At 47.0% G+C, this 27,478-nt stretch overlaps 1 protein-coding gene across 2 annotated transcripts in view; it reads left to right on the forward strand.

The window, feature by feature from the left end:
• Positions 1-27,478, forward strand: part of frem1b (Fras1 related extracellular matrix 1b) — a 344,830-nt gene that overhangs the window by 134,961 nt on the left and 182,391 nt on the right. For both annotated transcript variants that reach the window (XM_038794342.1, XM_038794341.1), the window contains exons 11-14: positions 1,056-1,252; positions 12,173-12,263; positions 17,040-17,207; positions 23,763-23,971. In XM_038794342.1, coding sequence (XP_038650270.1) covers positions 1,056-1,252; positions 12,173-12,263; positions 17,040-17,207; positions 23,763-23,971 — 665 coding nt within the window. The remainder of the gene's footprint in view (positions 1-1,055; positions 1,253-12,172; positions 12,264-17,039; positions 17,208-23,762; positions 23,972-27,478) is intronic.

Consider the following 27,478-nt stretch of genomic DNA (forward strand, 5'->3'; position numbering starts at 1 on the left):
TAAAGCAATCGCTGTCCAAATACAGAAAAACCTGGACACTATCAAGGCCTGAAATAAACAAGAGAGAATCGAACCATTATCCCATGACATTCAATGGCATTAATAGCTGAATTTCCCACCATCAACATCCTGGGGGTTACTATTGACCAGAAATTGAATTGGCTATATACATAAATACTGTGGCTACAAGAGCAGGTCAGAGGCTAGGAATCCTGTAACAGGTAATTCACCTCATGACTATCCAAGGTTGTCGACCACCTACAAGGTCAGGTATGTGATGGAAGATTCTCCATTTGGCTGGATGAGTCCAACAACACTCAAGAAGCTTGACACCATCCAGGAGAAAGCAGACCATTTGATTTACACCCCATCTACAAACATTCACTCCCTCCAACATCGATTCACAGTAGCAGCAGTGTGCACCTTCTACAAGATGTGCTGTGGAAATTCACTAAGACTCCTTAGGCAACACTTTTTAAACCCACAACCGTTACCATCTAGATGGACAAGGGCAGCAGACACATGAGAACACATCCAAGTCACACACCATCCTGGATTGGAAATATATTGCCATTCCTTCACTGTCGCTGGGTCAAAATCCTGGAACTCACTCCCTAACAGCACGGTGGGTGTACCTACACCACATGGACTGCAACGGTTCATGAAGACAGCTCATTATTGCCTTCTCAAGGGCAATTAGGATTGGGCAATAAATGCTGGCCTAATCAGTGATGCCCACCTCTATCCCATGAATGAATTTCTAAAAATCTGTTTACATAATTGAGCCTGCTACCATCTCCAAAAGATTGTTATATTGTAAACGGATTGAAGACTAGAGCTCATTTAAAGGTTTGAACGATGTAATTTAAATCCCAATCATCAGGATTATACTTGAATGATATGAAACAATAAGGGACACCTTCTTTTCAGCAGTCTTTTTGAAATAATTCTGTTTATCTTTCAGGTACCTATGTCTTTTGATATGCCAATGATTATTTTTATCATTCTTCAGTCACATAGCAAAGTCAATCCTTTACAGTTGTTTTATTTATCAGATAACAATGATTCATGTAACCCCGGTGAAGGACCAGTTGCCAAAAGAAGTTGATGGCACCATGCGTTATTTGGTAGTGAAAGAAACAGAAATTCGACACATCACTAAGAATCATCTGCACTTCACAGACACAGAATCCCCAGAGAATGAACTGATGTACATTATCACTAAACCTTGTTCCTTCCCAACAAACCAGAGGTACGATTTTTATTTTTTTTAAATATAGTTATCATATACTTAAAGCTGATATACATAAATATATCTGCGAATATGAGTTCCGTTATTTTCATATCTGTTTTTTGAGTTCAATAGAATCCAATACATTCACTTTATTTCTTTGTTTCTCTGAGTCATGCAATTGCTGTATCTGATAAAGATAATTGTGGACTGATCAATCGCCTGCAGTCCACCATCTATTTCTAATGTCTTTGTGGTTCAGCAGACACTTTGTTACTGCCTCAAACTGTATTTCTTCATTTTCTAGCAACGTACAGAATTAGCGAGCTCTTCATCTGCAGGAGTTCTAGGTCCAGTAAAATTCCTACACATATTTAAATATATTTATTCATAAGAATTCCTCTAGTCTTACATCATTATGAACAAATCTTTTGAATTCAGTAGGATCTAATACTTCAGTCTAACGCTCATCTAATATTTAGTCAATGCATAAAACTGTGTTTATAACGGGATCAGTTCCAGATTTGTGTCCATTTACTCAGAATTAGACCCCAAGGGCTGTTCATAAAGCTTACAGGCATTTTTCTTGTTCCTGATTTGTGCCAAATTATTTGTGAATCACACAAGGCTTCATCTCTGACTTCATGAATACAAATATCCACTTGTTTATTTTCTGCCAGTCACTTGAAAACAGCCCTTTGAATTATGTTGGGAACATTGTGGACAAATTCTGAAAAATACGATGTGAAAACTATTATATCTACGATTTCTACTGTTGCACGTTTTACTGTGGGCGTAAAACGCGTTTATTGGAGTGTATTAACACGCCTCCGAGTTCGACGTGTGCTTAACACTACTAGGCTCTGTTCTATGTAATTATTTAGCTCTGGAGTCGCCAGTTGCCGTATAGGCAACGTCACAAGTATTCCAAGGTCAAGTTCAAAGTAATAAAGACGATACACCGATTAGTAAAGTTCAAACGATCAATATTTATTATACAGTTATAATAAATACTCACACACACACTAAGAGACTAAGCTATAACTAAACTTAAGTGAACAGAATACTTATCTAACAGGAACAGGCAAGGTCAGAGAACGAGGCCGAACTCCTGGTTTGGTACTGCAGCCTTCAGCAAGCGTTCTGGTACTTGGGAGTCTAGTGGGCTTGGATCGCGTAGCGAGCGTTGAACTTACGGTTTCGGCGGCTGGTGCTCAACGGCTGGAGTCAGGATGCAAGATGTCAGTCAGAGCCGGAGCACGAGTTTAACAGACCAGGCTCTGTGGGGAATTTGCTTTTATACCCCTCTCTAATGTCCTTGCCCCCTTCTAGGCGGGCTCTACCTTTCGGTACCGATTGGAACGTTTCCAAACGGCTACCTTCGAAATCCTCCAATGCGGGGCTTCCCTCGATGTTGGGGGGTGGTTTCGATATTCGTTACTCTGGTGCCATCCTGTCTGCTCCACCAATTAAGTGCTACATTGAGATGGAAATGTTGCCATTGTGTGTGCCTGGATCTGGGCTGCCTCATCAGAATGTTAAGCGCTTTGCCATTAACACCTTTGGCTTGGAGATCTGCACCTGGCCAGAAAACTGGTTTGCTGCTTGCAAAATGCTAATTAGTTGAGAGCAGGCTGTCTGTTCTCACTAAACAGGCTTTCCCTGCTGTCTTCCATTTTAGTTTGGCTCAGTGTCCATTTTGCGTGGCCAGCATGGCTACATTCCCTCCTTGTGATCCTCACAATCATACTATTGTGAAGGATCACCTATGTACTTTGCCTTCCTTGTGTTCTGACCTCTTGCCAGTTCCTGTTCTACTCTATCTTAAACTATGGGAAGAAGAAAAAAATTTTAACTAACATCTCTACTTGGCCCTATGTCAAAGGGACATGCATTACTACAACTGGGAACCTCTACCTATCACTATTAACCTTAACCTTAACTTAACATTTCATCACTCTAAAATCTTAACCATTCACACCACAACATCACACTTCCCAACTCGGCAGTCGAGTATGGAACAATATAATACATGGCTGAATTTTTATTTACAGAGTGTTGTAATCAGGGAGGGGTTGAGGGGTTTGGTGGAATCCGAAGATGGGGGATTGAACTCTATAGATGGGTGAGGTGCTGGAACGAGAGGCTCTCCTCTTCCATTTCCTCAACCTGAGGGTCTGCACTAGTATGATGAGGATCGCGATCACCAACAGTGATTCGATTATATAGGACATGGAGTACCACGTCATGAATTTAGTACACCAGGTCTGAACCTCGCTGATCAGAGCTGAGCACTGGGGGTTTGCTGTAATTGAAACATTTACGGTGGGGGTTGTGGGGGAAACGTGTCTTGTTTCCACACATATACATATGACATTGAACAGTAATAAGTGGGCTTCCATCATCTTTTGTTGTTCTTCTTCTTTCTCTTCCTTCTTCCTCCGGTATTGACAATCCTGGCTTCGACCTCTGTCTCGTCCTTTGAAACCTTTGGGATCAAGCACAGTATCTGTCAATACACAGTTTAAGACCTTTACTTGTTAGTGCATCTGTCTTTCAAATCCCAATTGACCCTTTAAAATGACTGGCTAAGTCACACCCTGTGACTCCCCTCATTTTTTTTTTTCAAAAAGCGAATTTAAAGACCAGCATACACCTAACAATCCTTCCTTCTGCAAGCCGTCTCGCAGGCTTTGCTGATTTACCATCCGAATGTTCCCGGATGTAAATAGCATGTGGGATGGCGGCCGAAGGGCTACCTAACGTAAAATGAAAACAAACTTTGAAACAAACATCCGAATGAGTTGCGTATGGGCCGCGACGGGTATGAGTTGGATGGAATCCCCGGGTAGGGCGTGCTGTGCCATACCCGAGCTTGGCTGACCAAGGGTTGGTTCTCAGACAGGGCGGGTCCTCAGTGCCGTTTGTCCACTGCCTGAGTAACCTGGAAAGAAACGGGTACGAATGTGTTGACCGTGACTTGCAGCCTCTATTTCGCCGAATAGAGGGGCACCTAAAAAACCAAGGGAGCCAAGATGCTCCAACTGAGGACATCACTGAAGTTCTCAGAGATATCTGCAGATAAACTATTTGGCGTGTGGCCTTACAACTTTGGAAAAGATCTCCAATCAAACCGAAGTTCTCAAAGGTATCTGCGGACAAGCTAACGTGTATGTGAGGTGGTCACAATCTTTTCAGCTGAAAAGAAGATGTCCATCCTCCAGCTGAACAATGTACAATCCTGAGACAAACAAACATAAAACGAAGACAAACATACGTGCAGGTTCCATCAGAAAGGACATCGTTTCCCTCAAACGATTCCTATCTTACATCATCTGGACACCTCACTTTGATTCTGCCTCTGTGAACAGGGTCACAAAGGGGTTGCCGTGTCGGGATTCAGACATTGCGTCGTCCTGCTCTCCCGGATCCCACACCCTTGTGTGGATCAGGCATGAAACTTTGGAATTGTGTGACCGGGGGTCACTTTCATCATTGCGGACAAGTCTGTAGGAATTGTCCCTGTGCCATTGTGTAGTGTCGAGTGTGTTGTCGGGGTAGTCGGGGTCGGGTGGTGGTTCTGGGTTTTTGAGGTAAGTGACTTCCATGGGGTCACTGGAGTTGGGGTCGTAGTTGGTGCAGTGTGGGCTGTATGGCTGTGTGCTGTCGCTGTCTTCAGAGTCAGTGTCTGTCCTGCTGTCTCTGCTGTGGCAGCTTGTGGGCGTGTCGGGGCGTGGTCTGTAGTGGTCTGTGGGCGGAGTCGTGGGCGAGTCCGTGGATGAACTGGTCTGTGAGGGGGATGGTGGAAAAGTGTCTCTGGTGGGCGGGGTGAAGTGTTCTGCTGCATCCAGCAGGACATGGTGAGCATGGTTGGCCTGTGTTCCATATGCCTTTAACTGGTTTATATGGAACCACGCGGTCTTCCCATTAGGATACTTTATCCTGTAAACGGAGGGGCTAATTTTGTCCGAAATTGAGTAGGGACCGGAATATTTTGGAGCCAAAAAACTGCTGGGGTTATAAACAGATAACATTACCTGTTGCCCAACCTGGAATTCTGTGGTGTGTACGGTCTTATTGAAACAGGCAGTACGTTGCTGTCGGCGTTTCCCTAGCTGGACTGCGGCTGCGAGCTGTGCAGACCTCACAGTCTCAACTAGATCTTTAACTGCCTTTTCATGTGTGAGGGCCGTCACTTCGGGGCTTGTCATGTCCAGTCCTAAAAGGAATTCTGTACCTTTCATAGGGCGTCCGGTCATGAGTGTATGTGGTGTGTATCCTGTAGATGTGGAGACAGTGTTCCTTATGAACATAAGTGCAAAGGGGAGCACTGAATCCCATGTGGAATTATTCTGTTGAACCATTTTCCTGAGGGTAGTTTTTAGGGTCCGATTCATGCACTCCACAATCCCGCTGGACTGTGGATGATACGCAATATGGAAGTTCTGTTTGATTCCGAATATTGTCAGGACGTTCCTCATGACCCGTCCTGTAAAGTGAGATCCCTGGTCCGAATCGATACTTCGGGGTAAACCCCATCTCGTGAAGATGTGGTGGGTCAGGATCTTTGCAGCTGTCTTAGCTGTGTTTGTTCGTGAGGGAAATGCCTCTACCCATTTGGTAAAGGTATCTATCACCACCAGAACGTATTTATAGCCATTCCTACAAGGGGGCAATGGACCTATAAAGTCGATCTGGAGGTTTGTCCAAGGGCCGTTAACTGGGCGAGTATGCCGAAGTTGTGCTTTCTTAGAATACCGCTCCGGGTTATTCTGAGCACAAATGAGGCAATTCTCAATGTAGTGTGTGACATCAGTCCTGAGATTAGGCCACCAACAGAGTTGCCTGAGGTGCCTCGTTGTTGCATCAATTCCCTGATGCCCGTGTCCGTCATGGAACAAGGCAATCATCTGATTCCTGTCCTGCTTTGGGACCACATAAAGTTGGTCCTTAATGATCACACCCTCATGTGTGGTCAGTGTGTGTTTAAAGTGCTCGTACGCAGGCACAAAGTTTCCCTTGAAAACCTCCCTGAGGTCTCCGTCCTGTTTCTGTGCTGCTACGAGATCTTTAACCTCTGTTTGTGAGACTTGTACTGCGCTCACAGGGGCGCTAGCTGGTGCGCTAGCTGGGGGGGTCCATAAGTGTCCTCTCCTGGAACCTGCCTTAGCCAATGCGTCGGCTTTTACATTCCCAGGGGGTGATGACCTATGGTGGCTGCGAACTTTTATTATGCCGAAGGTCCTGTCCTTCGCTTTCTCTAGGATATGCTGGAGTAAGGGGGCTGATGGAAGGGGTTTTCCGTCTGCGGAGACAAAACCTCGTGTCCTCCACAGGGGCAGAAAATCTGTTAGGCTATTGCATACATATAAGCTGTCTGAATATATGTCTGCTGGGCTGGGGAAAGAATCGGGGTGGTCCACTATGTACGCTATGGCTGCTAGCTCTGCTGCCTGCGCGCCTAAGTGACCTGGTAACTTAAGAGCTATCTCTTCGAGAGCGCGCCCCTGCGCGTCCTCTACATAGATGCCGCATCCTGTGATACGCTCACCATTTAAAACTGTGGAGGAACCGTCTACATAAATCCTCAAGGGTCCACACGTGTCTGTGGGCTGGGGGCTTTGTTTTGGGTTCCCTATCTTCCTGGGGGGTGTTTTTGCTAAAAAGGGTCCTGTGTTATGCAGGGGAGCTACAATTTCACAGTCATGGGGCGGTCCGGGGTATTGGAGGTTGTCTGCTAAGTATGTGTGTGTGCGTGTCCGTTTTACTGTAATGTCCCGTCCTTGTAAAAGTAGGGTCCACCTAGCTGCCCTAATCTGGCTAACTGAACCGTCCTTCAGTCGACCGTCTAGTAGTAGCTGTGTGGGTGTATGTTCGGTTAGAATGGTGATGGGGTTTAGTCCGGTTATGTATGAAAAGTACTGTACTGCCCAGAAGACAGCAAGGAGGTGCCTCTCACAGGCTGAAAATCCTTGTTCAACCGGGTCTAACAGTCGGGAGGCATAAGCCACTGGTCTTAGCTGCTCGTGCCGTTCCTGAAGCAACACGGCCGAGAGGGTCAGATCGGTGCTCGCCACCTCTATTGCGAAAGGGGAAAGTGGGTCTGGGACTAGCAGCGCGGGTGCTGCACTAAGGGCTCGTTTTAACTCTTCCACAGCGCCTGTATGCTGCGGAAGCCATTCCCAGGGGGCTCCTTTCTTAAGGAGGTCTGAAAGTGGGGCGGCTTTTGTCGCGAATCCGTCTATGTGGTTCCGACAATAGCCAACCAGTCCTAAAAACGACCGGAGGGCTGAAACATTCTGGGGAAGGGGCAATTTGACAATCGAATCAATTCTTTTGAATTCGATCTCGCGTTTGCCGTGCGTGATGACTGATCCCAAATACATCACTTTACTTTCCAATATTTGGGCCTTTTTCGGGTTAACTTTGCAGCCAATTTCAGTCAAGAGTTCCAGGAGTTCGGCCAGAAGCGTAATGTGCTCTGCCTTTGTGTCTGTCTGCAGTAGTAGGTCGTCTACATACTGTACCAGACATTCGGGTCGGGAAAATTTTTCTAATCCACTTGCCAGCTGTCGGTGGAAAATGGAGGGGGAATTGTGGAATCCTTGTGGGAGGCATGTCCACGTGTACTGCTGAGTTTTAAAAGTGAATGCGAATTTGTATTGGCACGCTTTTGCCAATGGTATTGACCAGAATCCGTTACTGATATCCAATACCGTGAAGTACTTGGCGTTGAGACCCTGCTTGAGCATGGTCTCGGGACTAGTAGCTACCGTTGGGGCTACTGCGGGGGTTACTTTGTTGAGTTCCCGATAATCGATGGTCAGACGCCATGATCCATCGGGCTTCCTCACTGGCCAAATAGGGGCATTGTTGGTGGAGGCTACCGTTCTCAGTACACCTTGGTCCAACAAGCTACCTATAACTTTTTCTATTTCCACCTCTGCTTCAAGGGGAAATCTATATTGCTTTTGCGGTCGGGGGTCCTGTCCGGTAACATGAACTTGTCCAGTCATTCTGCCACAGTCATGACGGTGACTTGCAAATGCTGTCCTGTGTTTGTTTAGTAGGGCCTTAATTTGTCGGTCGGTGTGGAGTGTAGTCAGGTCGAATGAGTACTCTCCCACTGCGCTAATCCGATTAGCGTAGTCTCCTACTGTGAGGGTGGCTGGTGCTCTGTCTAATCTCGCCATTCGCCAGACACACTGGTTCACTGGGTCGAACGACAAGCTATGAGCGTTCATAAAATCTATCCCCAGGATGTGCTCTGCTGTCCGGGGAAGATTTACTAGAACTACGGGGTGCCTTGTGCTAATGTTCCCTAGCTGGATCGCTACGGGTGCGGTGATATGTCCCTGCTGCGAGTGTCCGGTGAACCCGCTAAGTGTGATGGTGGAGGTGGTCGGCCACGTGTCTGCGTGTGCCGTGGTTGTGGAGTTAATGGTGGTGCGGGATCCTCCTGTGTCCCACAGTAACTCTATGGGCTTCCCTTTGACTTTCGCCGTGACTACGGGCCTCCCTGATGAGTCCCATAGTGTGTCACAGACCCAAGTGGGGGAGCCCGAACACCGTCAGTTCGTCTCGTCCACATTGGTGGGTCCTGACTGTACTGCTACATTGTGGATGGGTTTTGCCTTACTGCGGTTCAGAGTGCCTGTCTGCTGGCCTCTCTGAGATCGCTGGGGTGCATTACACTCTTTTGCCCAATGCCCTAACTGTCCACAGTTATAGCATTCCTGTCCTTTCTGTTGAGGGCTGCTCTTGCCTTCATTTACCCATGCGGGCTTCTGGTGCTCTCTGACTGCTTGGATATCTGCAGCAGCCTGAGCCTCTTCTGGGGATCTAACTTTTCCTTTTCCCTGAAGCGATTGCTCCCAAGCGCGGGACAATCTTTTCAGGACCCATTTTTCGTTATGGGCCTCTTCTGAGGGGTCATAGCTATTGCAAGCGCTCTGTCCTGCTTCTGTTGCGTGTGAGATAATTGTGCGCGTCCACTTAACCATGTTTTCGCGGGTTAAATGCGCTCTATCTAGCTGTCCGAAAACTGCGCTGAAATGAATCCACAGCCTTCCTGCGAATGCTGTGGGGTGTTCGGATCTTTTCTGCCTGCACTTATTCAATCCTTCTACGGGGTCACCTCTATTGTACCCGATGGCATCTAAAATGGCGGTGTGCATCTCCTCTAGGCTGCCTCCTGCCACGTTCTGTGGGTCGGGGAGGGCTGCTACTACGCTCTGGTCTAAGCTCAGCACGGTGAGCTTAACCTGCTCTCTCTCATCCAGGCCGTACATGGTAGCCTGCTGTTTTACTTTAGCGAAAAACTGGTGGGGGTCTGCGGTGGGGAGGAACGGAGTGATCTTTTCACAAGCGTCCCTTAGCTGGGTTACTGTTAAAGGGGTGGTGTAAGTTATGTCTGGGGCGCCTTCGGATTCGGCTTTTCTCTGTGTGGTTACGGGATTCATGGGTGCGGTTATGGTCTGAGCTGTGGGGGGTTGGGGTGCCTGTCGTTTCTGCTGAGCTGCGGGCGCACATGTTCCCTGAACATAACGCTGCGCTGTCTCGCTTAATTCCTGCCAATCTGGGGCGTTTTCTCCATCTAACTGTGCTCCAAAGGTGCTTTGGAAGCCATTCTGCACCGAAAGCAGAGATTGCAGTTCCGCAATCTGTTTCCTGCATTTCGCGTGGTCAACTGTGCTTTGTCTTTGTTCGGTCGTTGCAGCATGGAGTGCTCTCAAAGCTGCTTTGAGATCAGAACATTGCCTCTGCAATGCCTCCACCTGCTTTTCCGATTCCTGTCTTATCAGAACGGCACGTTGCACGTCCTGATAGGCTTTCTCATACTGGGTCTGGGAACTGCTCAGATGAGCTAGACAAGACTGATGAGCCCTCTTGGCATCATCCACCTCTCTATCCTTCTCTGCCAACTTCCCTTTTAATTCCAGGTTTTCTTTCTCGATGTCCCTGACATCGACCTTACTCATCCTATTCCTCTCTTCTAAATCTGTCCGGAGCGTCCTGATGACCTCCTCTGCGCCTCGCAACTGTGCCAAACAGGACACAATCGCCATCGGCTTGCGTGCTTTACCTAGATTCTTTTTGTGTATTTGAGAGAGGTTCTCCCACCAAGTATGACCTATACTTCCGGGACCTGTCTCCTCATTTGCACAAAACTCTTTCCAAAGGGGCCATCCCTTTCCTTGTAAATATTTGCGGAGTTCCAGCTCCCACGTGGGACACTGGCCTACTCTGCTACTGCTGCTGGTCGCTGCGACCACAAACTTTGCTGGATCCATCAGACGTTCCATTGCCTGCATGGCCATTTCCTCTGACTCTCTTTGTATAATTTGGAACAGGGGGTTGCTGGGGTGGTGTTTCGAAAAAAGGGTACGGCTTACGCTATTTTCCGTTAACCAAACTACCGAAAGTTTGTCGCAACAAAAAGCTTTCAGTTTTACCTTACAGCCCTGTTAGTACGCATGCACTAAACACACTTCCGAATTTCGCTTATTATTTTGAACACCTTGAATACTTGTGATCTCTTTCTTTCTCTGCAATTTGGAGTTCTAATTCAAATTTCAGGGTCCTGGACACTGTGGTGTTTCCACTTACAACAGGGTCCCGGCGGATGTCGCCACTAAATGTTGCACGTTTTACTGTGGGCGTAAAACGCGTTTATTGGAGTGTATTAACACGCCTCCGAGTTCGACGTGTGCTTAACACTACTAGGCTCTGTTCTATGTAACTATTTAGCTCTGGAGTCGCCAGTTGCCGTATAGGCAACGTCACAAGTATTCCAAGGTCAAGTTCAAAGTAATAAAGACGATACACCGATTAGTAAAGTTCAAACGATCAATATTTATTATACAGTTATAATAAATACTCACACACACACTAAGAGACTAAGCTATAACTAAACTTAAGTGAACAGAATACTTATCTAACAGGAACAGGCAAGGTCAGAGAACGAGGCCGAACTCCTGGTTTGGTACTGCAGCCTTCAGCAAGCGTTCTGGTACTTGGGAGTCTAGTGGGCTTGGATCGCGTAGCGAGCGTTGAACTTACGGTTTCGGCGGCTGGTGCTCAACGGCTGGAGTCAGGATGCAAGATGTCAGTCAGAGCCGGAGCACGAGTTTAACAGACTGGGCTCTGTGGGGAATTTGCTTTTATACCCCTCTCTAATGTCCTTGCCCCCTTCTAGGCGGGCTCTACCTTTCGGTACCGATTGGAACGTTTCCAAACGGCTACCTTCGAAATCCTCCAATGCGGGGCTTCCCTCGATGTTGGGGGGTGGTTTCGATATTCGTTACTCTGGTGCCATCCTGTCTGCTCCACCAATTAAGTGCTACATTGAGATGGAAATGTTGCCATTGTGTGTGCCTGGATCTGGGCTGCCTCATCAGAATGTTAAGCGCTTTGCCATTAACACCTTTGGCTTGGAGATCTGCACCTGGCCAGAAAACTGGTTTGCTGCTTGCAAAATGCTAATTAGTTGAGAGCAGGCTGTCTGTTCTCACTAAACAGGCTTTCCCTGCTGTCTTCCATTTTAGTTTGGCTCAGTGTCCATTTTGCGTGGCCAGCATGGCTACACTACCTTTTCCACATTCCTATCTGTTGACAGGATAAAGAGTAGGACACTATGGACCCATGATTTGAACTCTAAGCTGTGCCAATGGTATAATTTCCTTGGAATAATTATTGATGGCTCCATATCACATGGGCCAAAAGTGGAAAAATAGAACTATTGAAAAATTAGATTTATTTTCTGTCTGATGTACATTTTAGAAATGTTTGGAAAACTAATCGAAAATCCAGACTGTCTGTAAGTTGGACAGGCGTCAGTCCACCATTAATAATAAATAGATTTAAGAAAATGCACTTTCTTAGAAAGTTTGTTGAGATTGCTTACCTTACTCCATGTTTTTGCCTTTACCCTTATTGCAGAACGTCTGATGCAGGCAAGATAATTTTCACAGACAGTACAAAGAATATGAAAAAAGATCCATCTGTCCCCATGCTGAAATCATTTACACAGGTACCTTAAATAAGATGCTGGGTAACATCACGAGGGACTACTACATTTTGACTCAGTACGACTCATGAAAAATTACACATAATATTTGACTGTGATTTTCAGTAGGATTGAGCACAAGTATCAAATACAACAGGATTTCAAATAATTCTTCTACCTGTCACAAAAGCCTTTTGTCACCAGAATCTTTAATGTAATAAATAAAAAATAGATAAATAAAATATTACGCAACATGGGGCTTGGGGTAATGAGTCTGGGTTAAGAGTCCCATTAACTATCAAATCGGCTCGCCAGGCTATGAAGGAATTGGTATTTCTGTAACACTGATCCTCCTGCTGGGATGGCACCAGGATCATATGTGCACGTGTCTATGGCCATAGTACAGGCCAAGTGCACATGCGCAACCACTTCTTCACAGGCACTTTGTTCCCAATCAAGTGAAGCGTCATTGGGAAGGATGTCCTTTCATCTGACTGCTCCTCCCACTCCATCATCTGACACCCCCCTCTAACATGCTGTCACTCACTTATGGCCTAGGATCTAGTTTTCATTCAAGGGTTGGGTCTCTACATTACTGAGAGCAGCTCCTCCTCCTGGCATTGGTTCCAGCCTGTGACTTGCCATAGTTCTCAGCAGTGGGATATCCACCCTTGTGGGGATCCTTAATTGCAAGGGAGGCATGCTGCTGGCCAGTTAAGGCACTTAGTTGCGTTATGTCATGCCCTCCCCTCAAAAGTGATGTGGCGCTCCTGCCAGTAAGCCATCAGATGGCAGGTACCCGCATCGCCAGAACAGAATCCAACCCAATATGAAAGAAATAAAGAGCGGGATTTTCTGACCAGCCACTCACACCATGCTTTCTGGCAACAAGGGCGGCACGTCATTGGCCACCAGTGGCATCTTCCAGACCCACCGATGTATTGGTATTTTGTGTGGCTCGCTCCTTCCACTGTCAGGGACATCTTTGGGGAGAGTAAAATATCCTGCCAGTGGGAAGAGCTAACAATTAGCAAAGTATTGGATGTTTTAATTTTAATACATAAGAAGATAAAAATTATATCCTAATACAGAAATTGGTCATTATTAGGTCATATTATTACACAGTTACCATAATTGTTCATTTATCTAAAATAAAAGTATGTAAGGGACAAATGCAATCATCCTGTTAATTTTTCAAATATGAGGGGCGCAATTCTCCGATGCCGTGGGGCATCGGGAAAGCCGTCGTGAACTCGGCCGAGATTCACGACGGCGTCGGAGGCCGCTCCTCGCACCCTATTCACCCTCCCCCCCCCCCCACAGGGGGCTAGGAGAGGTGTTGTGAGAAACTTGCCCGTTGGGCCTTGACGCTTCCGTCAATGCGGCACGCCGAGAATGACAAAACGGCGGCGCCTAAGTGACGTCAGCCACGCATGCGCAGGTTGGCCAGCTCCAACACGCGCATGCGCGGTTGCCGTCTTCCCCTCCGCTGCCCCGCAAGACATGGCGGCTTGATCTTGCGGGGCGGCGGAGGGGAAAGAGTGCGTCTCTTAGAAACGCCGGCCCGACGATCGGTGGGCACCGATCGCGGGTCAATCACCTCTCGAGCATGCCCGTGGTGCTCGTTCTTCTCTCCGCCCCCCACAGGCCCCACACTTACCTGTCGCGTGATGTTCATGCCGGCAGCGACCAGGTGTGGTTGGCGCCGACGTGAACCGGTCGGGTTCGTCAGGCCGCTCGGCCCATCCGGACCGGAGAATCGCCGGTCGCCGTGAAAAATGGCGACTGGCGATTCCGCGACGCGCCATTTTGGGTGGGGTGGGAGAATCGCGGGTGGGTGCCAGGGTGGCGTGTCGGGATTCGCCCGGCTCTCCCGCGATTCTCCCACCCGGTGTGGGGAGCGGAGAATCGCGCCCGAGAAACTGGGGGCGCGATTCTCCGCTGCCCACGACGGGTCGGAGAATAGCGGGAGGGCCTTCCTGACATTTTTCCCGACCTCCCGCTATTCTCCCCCCCCCCCCACGGCCGCCCAGGACACGAATCGCTGCTCGCCGTTTTTTTACGGCGAACAGCGATTCTCCCCTAGCCGATGGGCCGAGTTCCCAGGCCTATACGGCCGTTTTCACGAACGCAAACACACCTGCTCTCACCATTCATGAAAACGGCCGCAAAGTGCCGTTCCCGACAACCATGGCACCGATTGGCACGCCCGTGGTGCGGCTGTGCCAAGGGTGGCATGGGCCCGCGATCGGTGCCCACCGATCGCGGGCAGTGGGTCCGAAACCCGCACACTCTTTGTTCCTCCGCTGCCCCGCAGTATCAGCCCGCGGGGCGGCTGAGGGGCATGACGGCCCGCGCATGCGCGGGTTTGACGCATATGCGTGATGACGTCATCTGCGCATGTCGCTAAGCCTGCGATGCCGTGCTTTGCGGGGCCGCGCTGCTAGCCCCGACCGGGGGGGAGAATCGGGTCCCGGGAGGGGGCATGGAGGCAGCCGTAAAACGTGGCCAATTTCATGGCAGCCTTTACGACTCTCCGCATTTGCGGAGAATCGCGCCCTGGAAATTTCAAAGAATGTTAATCTAGTAAATTCAGTTCTGTGGTTGATGTAGAAAGGTTAAAAAGTCATAATTTCTACATATGGTCATGAATTATAACATAGTACAACATTTGTAAACTATTTATTATGTATATGAGGTCAATAAAGTTTAATAAAGAATAGGTTGCATTTTTTTACTATTTCCTTATTTAATTGCTGCAGTAACATTTGTTTGGAAGTTCAGTCCTAAAATAGAGATCCAGAATAAGGCTATTCTGCTGCTTCCTAAAGATGAGAAAGGTCCCTCAACGCTTGAGATAACAATAGCTGAGGCAATCTGTAAATCTCTTGTTCTCTGGATGTGATGTGAAGTTTTCCTTGACATTGAAAACCAGTAAAATTAATTTGCTGCTCAAATATAAATGTAGTCTGAAACAGAGAAGCTTAAATATTTGGGGTTAGATTCTCTGGGAGACAAGGGGCAGGATTCTCCATTAGCCGACTCCGAAATCGGGAAAGGCGATTGTGAAGAGAATTGGTTCCGCCACCAAAATCGCGGCAGACGCCAATTGACGCCAAATTGCAATGCTCCAGCATTGGAGAGGTGGAGAGTGGCAGGTGGAGAGCAATGCAAAATGTTCCTGTCATTTTGGGGATTATTGCCAGTCAGCAGATATGTGGAGGAGTGAAGCTTTGCCAGTACAGGGAGCCAAGGGAGTGGGATTGAGGGTAGTGATCGAGTAAAGATACATGTGGTAGCATTCAGCTGTCAACTCTGTGTATGTGATGATCTTGACCAAAATGGGGCGCAGCATTCTGCTACTGAGTGTGGGACTGTGAATGCTGAGGTTCGGAGGGTGGTGGTAGCAGCATCTGGAGGAAAGCCACGCAGAAACGAGGAGAACGTGCAGACTCCACACAGACAGTGACCCAGTGGGGAATCGACAATATTGTTCCAAGTCAGGATGGGGTATGCTTGGAGGGGAACCTGCAGGTGGTGGTGCTCCCATGCATCTGCTGCCTTTTCTCATCTAGATGGTTGCGATTGACCATGATGTTACCACCTTATTCATCACCCGTTGGGCAGCATGGTAGCACAAGTGGATAGCACTGTGGCTTCACAGCGCCTGGGTCCCAGGTTCGATATCCCGTTGGGTCACTGTCTGTGCGGAGTCTTCATGTTCTCCCCATGTCTGCGTGGGTTTCCTCCGGCTGCTCCAGTTTCCTCCCACAGTTCAAAGATGTGCAGGTTAGGTGGATTGGCCATGATAAATTGCCGTTCGTGACCAAAAAGGTTAGGAGGGGTTATTGGGTAACGGGGTTAGGGTGGAAGCGAGGGCTTAAGTGGGTTGGTGCAGACTCGATGGGCCGAATGGCCTCCTTCTGCACGTATGTTCTATAACAAAAAATTTGATATTCCCATGGGCACTCACATCCCAGCCATTACTAGACAGTAATCAAAGGCAAGCACCTTGTCGAGGTCTCTATCCTTCCTCGTGCAAAGTTACAGGGCTGGATTCTCCGCCGGCGGGATGCTCCGTTTTACCGGCAGCCCGGGGGTTTGCCGATGGCGTGGGGATGGCCTACACTGGGAAACCCCATTGACCAGCCGGCGTAATGGCGCATCCCGCCGGTGGGGTGAAACAGAAATGTGGCGCAGTGGGGCAGAGAATCCAGCCCAAGAGTTTAATTGTGATATCTCTACTGCCATGCCTCCGAAGGCTAGCAAACCTATTTCCAGCATGTGCGACCTTTTGACTTTCTTCCTTAGAACTTAGTTTTTTTCAATGGTATTTGAGCTATTCAGCTAAAGTTAATAATCAGCGTTAGGTACAATGGGCTTGATGATGACAGGGCGATCTGGGCCAATGTGGGAGAAACTGGCAGGAACTTTCACCTCTGGATGGGGTATTATACGGTTGCGAGCAGATTGAGCATTCACAATGCTCCATTGACCTGAAAGGAAAATCAGGCAACTAGTAAAATGGACAGCCATCCATTTTACATCCCCATCAAAATTGCAAGTTTGACTCACTTCAGCAGAAAAGCCTTATTCGATCTTTGGAACTGATGAATCATCTAGATCTGTCACATGCTTTAGTCTCCGAAAAAATAGTTTCTCTCATTCTTGTATCTACTACACTGTGCTGATCTTTATGTATGGCATGCAATATATGGGAAATTCCTGACAAGGGAGTAATTTCCTTTCTCCTTTAAGTTTCCTGTGCATATGACTTAACTTGTTCATTTTATATTCCAGCATGCGGTGAACCACATGAAAGTAGCATACATGCCTCCTCATGGCGATATAGGGCCTCATCCGTTATTGGTGCAGTTCGTGTTTTCTGTCAATGATCAGCAGGGCGGCACTTTGTCTGGACTTGTCTTTAACATCACCATCATGCCTGTGGACAACCAACCACCTGAGGTATAGAAAAGCAATATGACTTTGCTGCTTAACAACGTGAAAAGGATCCTTGAGAAACACATTATTTAAAACACTGTTTTCTATCTATTCATTCTTCAGCATCTGCTCAATCACTTACAATCCAACCTGCATTTTATGCTACAGCATTCCAGATTAAGTACACCAGAAAGATCAGATTTACTTTAACCAAAACCCTGTCATGTGTTGAACAAGCTGTTTTAACACAACGTAATTCAATGATTCAATGTTTAACAGTTACTCAGTGTCAGCAAAAATCATTTTGAAAAGTGGGTGAACCATGAGAGGTAGCTTATTAAGGAAACTATTTGTAGGACCAAGTTATATAATGCTGGGCAGTTAATATTGAAAACAACGGCAGGAAGTCCTAAAAGATGATTGTTTATTCATGCCCTGCAGTTTTTTTTCCTTCCGTGGTCTCATTATCTCACGGTCACCCATGTAAAATTATATTTGCCATTCATCTGACATTAATCTCCACCTATTCAGCTAGAGGGAGAAATAGATAGGAAACCATATTGGCAAAAGATGAATAATGTTTAGTATTTACTGAGGAATGTTGAGGAAAGAATTCTTCGCATAACTGTTGGTTTCAAATTTAGCACTTTTGTGGATGAACACATTTTGATTTCAGAAGCAGCAAAATTGTTAACCGTTTTTGTTAGCTTATTTGTAGACACAGCATTGTATTCCTAAGACAATAGATTGAGCAAAACAAATCGCACCATTGAGGTGCATGGAGTATCTGGACCAAGGTGGAGGGTTCCTCTTTCGAGCGTCATTTGACACGTTTCCATGGAACTATGAGGTTGCAACTGAAGAGATAATACAGCAGGGTTTTCCAAACCTTTTTTCCTGCGACCCATTTTTGACAACCCACCAGCCTTCATGACCCACACCTACCAATTTTCACAACCCACGCTGGCTGACCTTCGCGATCCATGACGGCCGACATTTATGGCACATGCCACGTTTGCTTATCTTTAATGGAAAAAGGGAGCCTGGTCCTCATGATCTCACTACAATCAGGTTCACAGGAGGAGAGTGCAATGTGTATATCAGGTGCAGATTTCAGCTTTGTGAGAATAAAAAATGCAAACTCGCACATATAATTCATTGTGAAGGTCAATAACAACAAAATGTTTGTTTTACTCAACACTGGATACTCCTGAGAGATGCAACCCCAGAATGCTGACAGCCTTATAGACTTTTGGCCTGTTTTTAAAGTGGTACCACAGGTCAGGTACATCAGAGTAGTCTTTTCGTTTGGAGTCAGCTCTAAGTTAATAACTGACTCTCGGGTCTCAACCTCAAAAGTAATTTTTCACCCATTTCCCATTCCAAATTCTCCTCTCATGTGCGAGTACTTCCCTGCATATAACACATATGGGCTTTGCATCCTTATATGTAGTGGCACAAATGACAAAACCATATCTCAAGAAATCATATTTGTATTGCTTTATTCCTGAGTTATGTTTCCTTTTTGTAAGCTATTAGCCAGAGGCCCTGGGGCTCTGTAAAGACCTAACACTGGCACTACTCTGTACTACCCTGGACTCTCCTGGTCAGCTTTCTCCAGCTGATTCAGATCTGAGATCCTAGCCAGTAGGTACTCTGTCTATTTGTGTCTCTGGCCATTTCTTACTTGTAAGAAAATGATTCATCTTCACAGTCCTCTTGCCTTGCTTGCCAGTACCGAGAAAATGGAAGAAGCTCTCCATTGTTATTTGGTGGCAAAAACCCGTGCATAGAGGGCATTTGACGCCACGTGTTTGTGTAGGCTGCGTGACCTGCTCACTGCTGCTGCTTATAGCCAGTAGACTGCAAACAGCTTCATTTCATTCTCATTTAAAAGGCGGTAGCGGCCACCATTCTCAATAAAAATGTCAATTACTCTGACTCTCCAGAACTGTATCACACCCGCACTTTGGAAAACCCTTCAATACATTATAGGTTCACTACACGTGCACACAGTAGCGGCTTCAATTTGTGGGTATCAGCCTCTAGATATTTGATCGAACATTTTTTCTTCTGTTTCGTTCAATAGTTGCACAAAATTGCAAACCATTTCTTGTGTGGTAAATTATAACCTTGAAATTATGATGTAGGCTATTCTCTTACAAATATTGAATACATTTGTATGAAATTCTTTCCTCCACTATATTACCTGAGGTATTTAAATATGGATTCTTGTTCAGCTTTCACCAGAACCCTCATGCTGACAACATTCCCTTTTCAAGCTACTCACTCAGACCAAACCCAATGTTGAGCAATTTTTTGTAATAATCTTTATTAATGTCACAAGTAGGCTTACATTAACACTGCAATGACTTAACTGTGAAAATCCCATATAATCTATTCTGAACTGAGCTTCATACTCTATTTCCAATACCTCAAAAAGACTACATTATTCTTCCTTCATAACAGAAAGCCATATGTCCACTTCTGCGGGAACACTCATCCATTACCTGACAGTTTGATTTCTCAAATTCTCTCTTTACCAGTCACCTGAGGTCCACCTAAAACAATTTGCCAAGAACTCTATTCTTAATTTGCTATCCAATCTACTATGTCAATTCCGAAGCCCATCCTCACCGACTTCCACTGGTTCCCACTCCCACAGGATATTAATTTTATTAATTTTCAAATCCCTCCATAACCATGTTCTACTCCACCCTTACAACCTTTTGCAAGGCCACCATACAGCCTTCACTTTTCCAACTCTGCTCCTTCGTCTTCTCCACAGCCTGCTGAAGTATTTTAGACATTTGTTATGTAAAAGGCAACATAAGAGTGCATGTCATTTCACACAAGGATACAAATGTCTTTTACATACCTATTTCTGTGTTTCCTTCATTTTCTTTCTATTTTAGTCTTCCCATTTTACATATTGTTTCATCTTGGATTCGGTGTGAGAATGAGATTTCTTTAGGATTTGCCTGTTATCCTAAGAATGCTTTCTATGACCGTTATTTGTTTAAACCATTCCTCTATATTTGCAGATCGATATTCGGTAAAGGTACAGTAAAGTTGCCATAGTCCCAGATGACCATAAGCTGCTTTCCCCTTTGAGGGGGAGAGCTGACTGGTGGTAGTTTAACCTGAGGATCACCACACCTCAGGCAAGGGACAATCATTTATCCATCACAGCACTCTACACAAGGTTGTATTTCTGCTTCCCACGAGGTCTAAGTCTCTTATTCATGTTTCAATGAATCACATGAGGTGCTCCTGGTGTTAACCTTTCACTCTACATCTCCTCTGAAGTCTTTATACCAATAAAAACATACTCCTACATCTCCCCAAAAGGCTACAGGCTTCACAGTGTTAGTCTTTGAGGTGATCAATTTCCCTGATCTGGTCCTGGTTTCATTTCAAGATTGAGGATGACATATACTTTCTCTTCATTCAGTAGACGCGCCTTCTACATGGGTGGTTGTAGAGTTTCTATTTGTTTCTGGTTCCTTGTCTCCTTCTGGACCTAAATTGTATGTCCAAAGTTCCATTGATGTCCTTTCTAATAATACCAGGGTTCTTCAGTTCTTTCTGATATTTCCCTGGTCCCTTTTAATTCTGGAAGATCTTGGCTATGGAGGTCTTTCTATTGCAATGCCTTATTAATGTTGATCTTGTATCTGCCCTCCCTCACTGGGCAATAGCACTTTTGAGTCTCATGCTCTGTACCTGAAGTTAAAATGATGAGCTTGACTGTCTCTTTGTTGCTCCTCATGCTTCTTAATTTCTCACAACCATCTCAAATCGTATCTCATGAGTCTCAGTATAAAATGTTAAATTCAAGGCACCGTTCTTTTTCTCTGTGCCCATGAGATATCCTGAGATGTAATAAACTGGTCTCACTTGTCCATCTTTTTCAACTTGAAACAGCACTGTGCCCAAGCCTGTAGATGATGCGGCCACTGCTACACCTGTTGGCAGGTTACTTATTGATTTGTCAGAAGCATTTTGCTGGTTCACATTCCAGCACTAAAGTTGACCGTGTCTCAACAGCTGTCATTTTGTTGAAATTTGCTTCCTTGCTTTCAGCTTTGCTAAACCTGGAAATAGGGATGGAAATTAATTCCTGAATACCTCACTAAACTACTCATGAGCAACTTAATCAACCTTGTGAATCAATCCCAGCTGCAAGCATGTTCTTCTGCTCAATAATGATGCCTCCTGGTTCTTTAGCAATTTCTTTATCCTTGCATCTTAATCTTGTCAAGTATTGGCCTATTACTTTTAGTGTAGTTCTAACTGGGCCTTGCAGCTGGATTGAGTATGGTTGTAATACAATGGGCTTGATTCTCCACTGGCGGGATTCTCAGTTGCACCAGTAGTGCACCCATGCCTGGGGACTTCCCGACAGAATGGAGCTTCCCACAATGGGAAACCCCATTGTACGGCTGGTGGGACGGAGAATCCCGCTGCCGGCTGGGACTGGCCAGAGAATCTGCCCACTATTTTTTAACAATTTAACTTCATTAGATAACATTGAAACACCTGCCTCTGTACCTAGCTTCAATTCTTTGAGGGCTGCACGGTAGCACAGTGGTTAGCATTGTTGCTTCACAGCTCCAGGGTCCCAGGTTCGATTCCCAAGTTGGGTCACTGTCTATGCGGAATCTTGCACGTTCTCCACGTGTCTGCGTGGGTTTCCTCCGGGTGCTCTGGTCTCCTCCCACAGTCTAAAGATGTGCAGGTTAGATTGGCCATGCTAAATTGCCCTTAGTTTCCAAAAATGTTGGGTGAGGCTACAGGTTGCGGGGATAGGGTGGAGATGTGGGCTTAAGTGTGGTGTTCTTTCCAGGGTCCGGTGCAGACTCAATGGGCTGAATAGCCTCCTTCTGCACTGTAGATTCTATGATTCTAACAACTTTCAATTTAATACTCGAATAATTATTTTCTGTTTTGCTAACTTCTCCTAGGAAGTTCTGTAGGTCTAGTTCTTTTTAATTTTTAACTGGATTAATTGTAATTTTTTTCTTCCAATGGATGATGGAAACTTTGGATCTGCAGACTATTTTTAAATGTCTTTGACCGCATCGCCAAGAGCATTTCAAGATGATGGTTGGCAAACTTCTTTCCGATTTCACGCGGCTTTTGAGTCACTGTGCTCTTTTCTGTCTGGCAATTGAATGGTTTTGCTTATTTTTTCCAAGGGACCTCACTTTCTCCAAGACCAACCATTCTGTTTTGCTTCCTAAACTCAGTCTGTCATGTTATTTGTACTGCCTTTGTGAGAGTTAAATCTTCCCTCATTTGCCAATGATCTGATAAGGTTTCATCCAAGACGCCAGCTACTCTACAATTGCGTATTCATGCGTCTTATGGATCCCATATGTGCAGGTCTGCACAAATTTGTAGAAGTCATTTATAAATGAACCCATGGATTCACTCGGATTTAGCTCCTCTTATTAAGGGTGTGATTTACCGGCCACGTCCCACCGGAATCAGGACGAAATAGGACGAGGGCAGTCGAACCTGCGAAATGCCTCTCAGGATTCCGAAAGGTCTTAATGCCTTGCGAGATGTAACAAAATCTCAAGAGATATATCTCATCTACAATGGATGAGACCCAGACTCGCAGAGTTAAGTGAGTTTAAAAACTCACTTAAATATCCCTTTACCCGATTTAACCGGCTTCGTTGAGGAGACTACAGCGGAGCACCAATTAGTTCCCCATTGAGGCCCGACAAAAAGCCAGAGTGCCGTGAGATACCGGGGTCATTCCCAGCACTTATCCTGTCCAGAACAGACTTGATTTTTGTTTTGTTAGATCACGCCCACAATTTCTCTCCCTCAATGGTTACATTCTTCAAACTGTGAAGTATGAATTGAATGCGTGAAAAACGTTGTTATCTGATCTCAGACTTATCAATGTCTTGTCTTGCAATAACATCGTCTGCTATGGGCCCGACATTGCAAAGTACTGACCTGATTCTCCTGTTCCTTCTGCAAGCCTGAACCTGGTCCATATCTGGAGAATCTCTTCCTCCAATTGTCCCAGTGTTGGGCCTGTTGTGAGCCTTCATCATTTCAGAACCATTCTGGGAGTGTCAAGGTAGACTCCATGCTTACCCTAAAGTCTGTATCTGTTGCTGCCTCAGTAGTCTGGATGGTAAACTATGATCTGTATTCACTGTTTTCTGCACTCGAGTCTGTGTCAGCTTGCATCTGCAGCACCAATGATGTTCCATTCTCAGGTGAGTCTTCAATCTTTTTCCCCATCTTCTTCCAAGGAATCTGAGCTCTTTCAGGTTTGCAGTCCTTTCTTGGAGTTATTCTGGGTCTTTTCACTCTGTCTGCTACCACCATGTTTCAGGTGGTTCATGCAAACAGGCAGGAGAAACCACAGCTGCCATCATGCTTTGCCTGAGATTCAGGGTCTAGATGGGGTATTTATTTAAAAAATTCTTGTTTATTTTCAGATCTATTCACCTTTTACTCCACACATTTCTTTCATGAACTGCATTCTTCTTTTCTGAATTTGAAATTGCCTTTGAAATGTGCAAAGTTGACTGTTGATTATTTTGGTAGATTTTCACCAATGATATAAAAGCTGAGGAAGGTTCAGGCTGCATGATCACTGCAGATAATGTGATGGTGACAGATAAGGATACACTTGATGAAGATCTCCGAATTCAGATGAAACAAAAACCGCAGCATGGAGATATTGAACTTCAAGGAAACGTCATGCAGGAGGGTGATATGTTTACACTCGATGAACTCAAATTCTTTCAAGTCAGGTGACTAATGCAAAGTCAATGTGCTGTAGTTGTTCTTAAAAGGTTAGATGTTGCCCTTTCATTTAGTTTCCGAGTGTGCGTTAAGTTTGAAACCAGGTAACTACATGTCAGTTTGCCAAACTAAAACTTTTCAAACCCAACCAAAACATAATGAGAGGTGAGCTGTCAATCGAAAAGTGGAAGGAGGATGGGTTGAGCTGAACTGCCTTCACATACTTCTTAAAAGCTAGCAGCTCACCTTTTGCATCCGAGAATATAACAGGAGAACCTGGAAGGATGGTGGGGTGGGGGGGTGCTTTTTAAATTAGGTTGGGATATGTCAGTGTAAGTCACCTAATGGGCGGGATTCTCCATCCTGGGACACCTGGAATGCATTCCCCAAAGGGACGGACAATCGGGCATCGGGAGAAAATGGGATCGGAGGCAGGCTCCGATTCCTGTCTGGTCATGTGAAAAAGGCCCACGATGCGGGCCAGATGGGGGATATAAATAAATGAAAATTGGTCTCAATGACATTTTCAGGCAGGCATTGTGCCCTATGCTCTGGCCCCTGGAAATCACGTGGGCCACTTGTGGTCTCTACCAGCGTAGTGTCACCCTATCACAGGGGTCCCTGTGAGGGGGGTCTCCCTATCACAGGAGTCCCTGTGAGGGGGGTCTCCCTATCACAGGAGTCCCTGTGAGGGATCTACCTATTACAGGAGTCCCTGTGAGGGGGGTCTCCCTATCACAGGAGTCCTTGTGGGGCGTCTCCATATTACATGGGCCCCTCTGTGGGGGGTCTCCTTATTACAGTGGTCCCTGTGGGGTGTCTCTCTATTACAAGAGTCCCTATGGGGCGTCTCCCTATCATAGGAGTCCCTGTGGGGTGTCTCCCTATTACAGGAGTCCCTAAAGGCCGTCTCCCTATCACAGGAGTCCCTGTAGGGCGTCTCCCTATTACAGGAGTGCCTGTGGGCCGTCTCCATATTACAGGAGTCCCTGTGAGGCATCTCCCTATCACAGAAGTCCCTGTGGGACATCTCCATATTACAGGGGTCCCTGTGTGGGGGGGTCTCCCTATCACAGGGATCCCTGTAGGACGTCTCCCTATCACAGAAGTTTCTGTTGGGGTCTCCCTATCACAGCAGTCCCTGTGGGGCGTCTCCATATTACAGGAGTCCCTGTGAGGCGTCTCCCTATTACAGGGGTCCCTGTGTGGGGCGTCTCCATATTACAGGAGTCCCTGTGGGGCATCTCCCTATCACAGGGGTTCCTGTGAGGCGTCTCCCTATTACAGACGTCCCTGTGGGGCATCTCCATATTACAGGAGTCCCTGTGGGGCGTCTCCCTATCACAGGGGTCCCTGTGGGGCATCTCCATATTACAGGGGTCCCTGTGTGGGGCATCTCCATATTACAGGGATCCCTGTGTGGGGGGGTCTCCATATTACAGACGTCCCTGTGGGGCATCTCCATATTACAGGGGTCCCTGTGTGGGGGGGTCTCCATATTACAGACGTCCCTGTGGGGCATCTCCATATTACAGGGGTCCTGTGTGGGAGTCTCCCTATCACAGGGGTCTCTGTTGGGGTCTCCCTATCACAGAAGTTTCTGTTGGGGTCTCCCTATTACAAGGGTCCCTGTGGGTCAGACTCTTTGGTCAGGGGTCCCTGTGGGGAATCTCCCTAATACAGGGGTCCCTGTGGGGACAGGGGGGTAGGTTGGGACACCACCGTACTTGGGGGTTTGGGGGGAACCCAAGACATCTGAGGTTTGGGAGGCTGCTGTGCAATGTAGGGGATGTTAAAGGTCAAGTTGCTGTGGGGGTAGGAAAGGGGGGGGGGAGGGGCTGGCCACAGTACCTTCCTATCAGGTCGCCCACTCAAGGTGATGGCCCGATAGCAGGATTCCCTGAGAATCCATCATATTCTACGCCATGCATGTACTAGCATGGCAAGAAATACAAAATTGCATTCCACTTTAGGATCAAAAGAGGATCGTAAAACTGGCGCAATTCAGCTCCAGTGGGAGAACATAGGTGACAATCCAGTGGACACCCTGCGCCGAAAAAGCAGCTTGCCACGATACAGTGTGGCCGATAAAAGCCAGAAGACCCCACTCCTGGGGTCCACTCAGCTCGCAATGCCTCACGAAACCCAATGCGATCTCGCAAAATGTTGCAATGTAAATCCCGCCCATTGTGGGTGTGGTGAATGTACATCATGTAATTCATACTGTATAGTATTGCGTTCACACTATGTAGCATTGTGTCCTTGTGGGCTCTGTCTGTGAGCCGTTGCGCGGCTCTGCCCACAGGGGGAGATGAGGAGCTTGTACAGGGCTGCACCCTCGGCTCCGCCCATGGCTCTGCCCATGGCCCCTCCTACTACTGGAAGTATAAAGTACTGCAGCCTTGTGAGTCTGCCCTCAGTTCTTTTGGTCGCAGGCAGGCTCAGTTGTAAGTCTATTAAAACCACAGTTTACTTCCTATCGTGTCTCAAGTAAACTGATGGTCACATCAATTTAATAGACTTAAGAAAACTACTATGGAATCATCCCTCAAACCTGATCGACTGGAACTCGACCCACAGGCTGCAGAGGCGAAGGAAATCTTTCTACACTGGCTTCGGTGTTTCAAGGCTTACCTGGCTGCATCGACTACCTCCGAGACTACAGATGAGCAGAAACTCAGCCCACTGCATGCACGAGTCAGCCATCGCATCTCTACGCAACTCAACAGTACCGACTCGTACACCGAGGCCCTTGCTATGCTCGACCGATTGTACGTGCGGCCTGTAAACGAGGTCTACACGCAGCACATTTTTGCTACCCGCCGCCAGAACCCCACAGAGTCGCTAGAGGACTACCTGCGCGATTTAAAAGCCCTTGCACGGCAATGTAACTTTCAGGCTGTAACTGCATCCCAGCATATGGAACTCGCTGTCCGTGATGTGTACATTGCGGGGGTCCGGTCTAATTATGTGCACCAGCGACTACTCGAAAAAGGGACCCAGAACTTGGAGGACACGGTAGCGCTAGCAACCTCAATGGAGGTCCCAACCAGCGACTCCCCCAGGCCTGCGCCGCGTGGCCACCCACCCACTATGGAGCGCCAGCGTGACATTTTTGTGGCCAGCCCCAACACCCAAGGCAGCACTGCCCGGCCCGCAACGTGACCTGCAGCAGCTGCAGTCTAAAAGGACATTATGTCAAAGTATGCCTGTCGAAATCAAAACCCTCTAACTCCCCCGCAGTCCAGAGCAATCGCTCCCCCAACTCGCAGGCCCGCAGACCCCGCAATGTTGCAGCGTGTCTGCTGACTCCGCCTCCACCCGACATGTGCGACTCATGGGGACCGCCATCTTGGCAATCCTCCCCCTCGCGGCCGGCCATGTGCGAGTCATGGGGGCCGCCATCTTGGGCACCATCTTCCTCGCCGCCCGCCACGTGCGATCCACAGGGCAGCCATCTTGGACGCCATCTTCTTCATCGCCCGCCACGTGCGATCAACGGGGGCCGCCATTGT

Source organism: Scyliorhinus canicula, chromosome 4 (assembly GCF_902713615.1).
Source record: "Scyliorhinus canicula chromosome 4, sScyCan1.1, whole genome shotgun sequence".
Classification (NCBI taxonomy): Eukaryota; Metazoa; Chordata; class Chondrichthyes; order Carcharhiniformes; family Scyliorhinidae; genus Scyliorhinus; species Scyliorhinus canicula.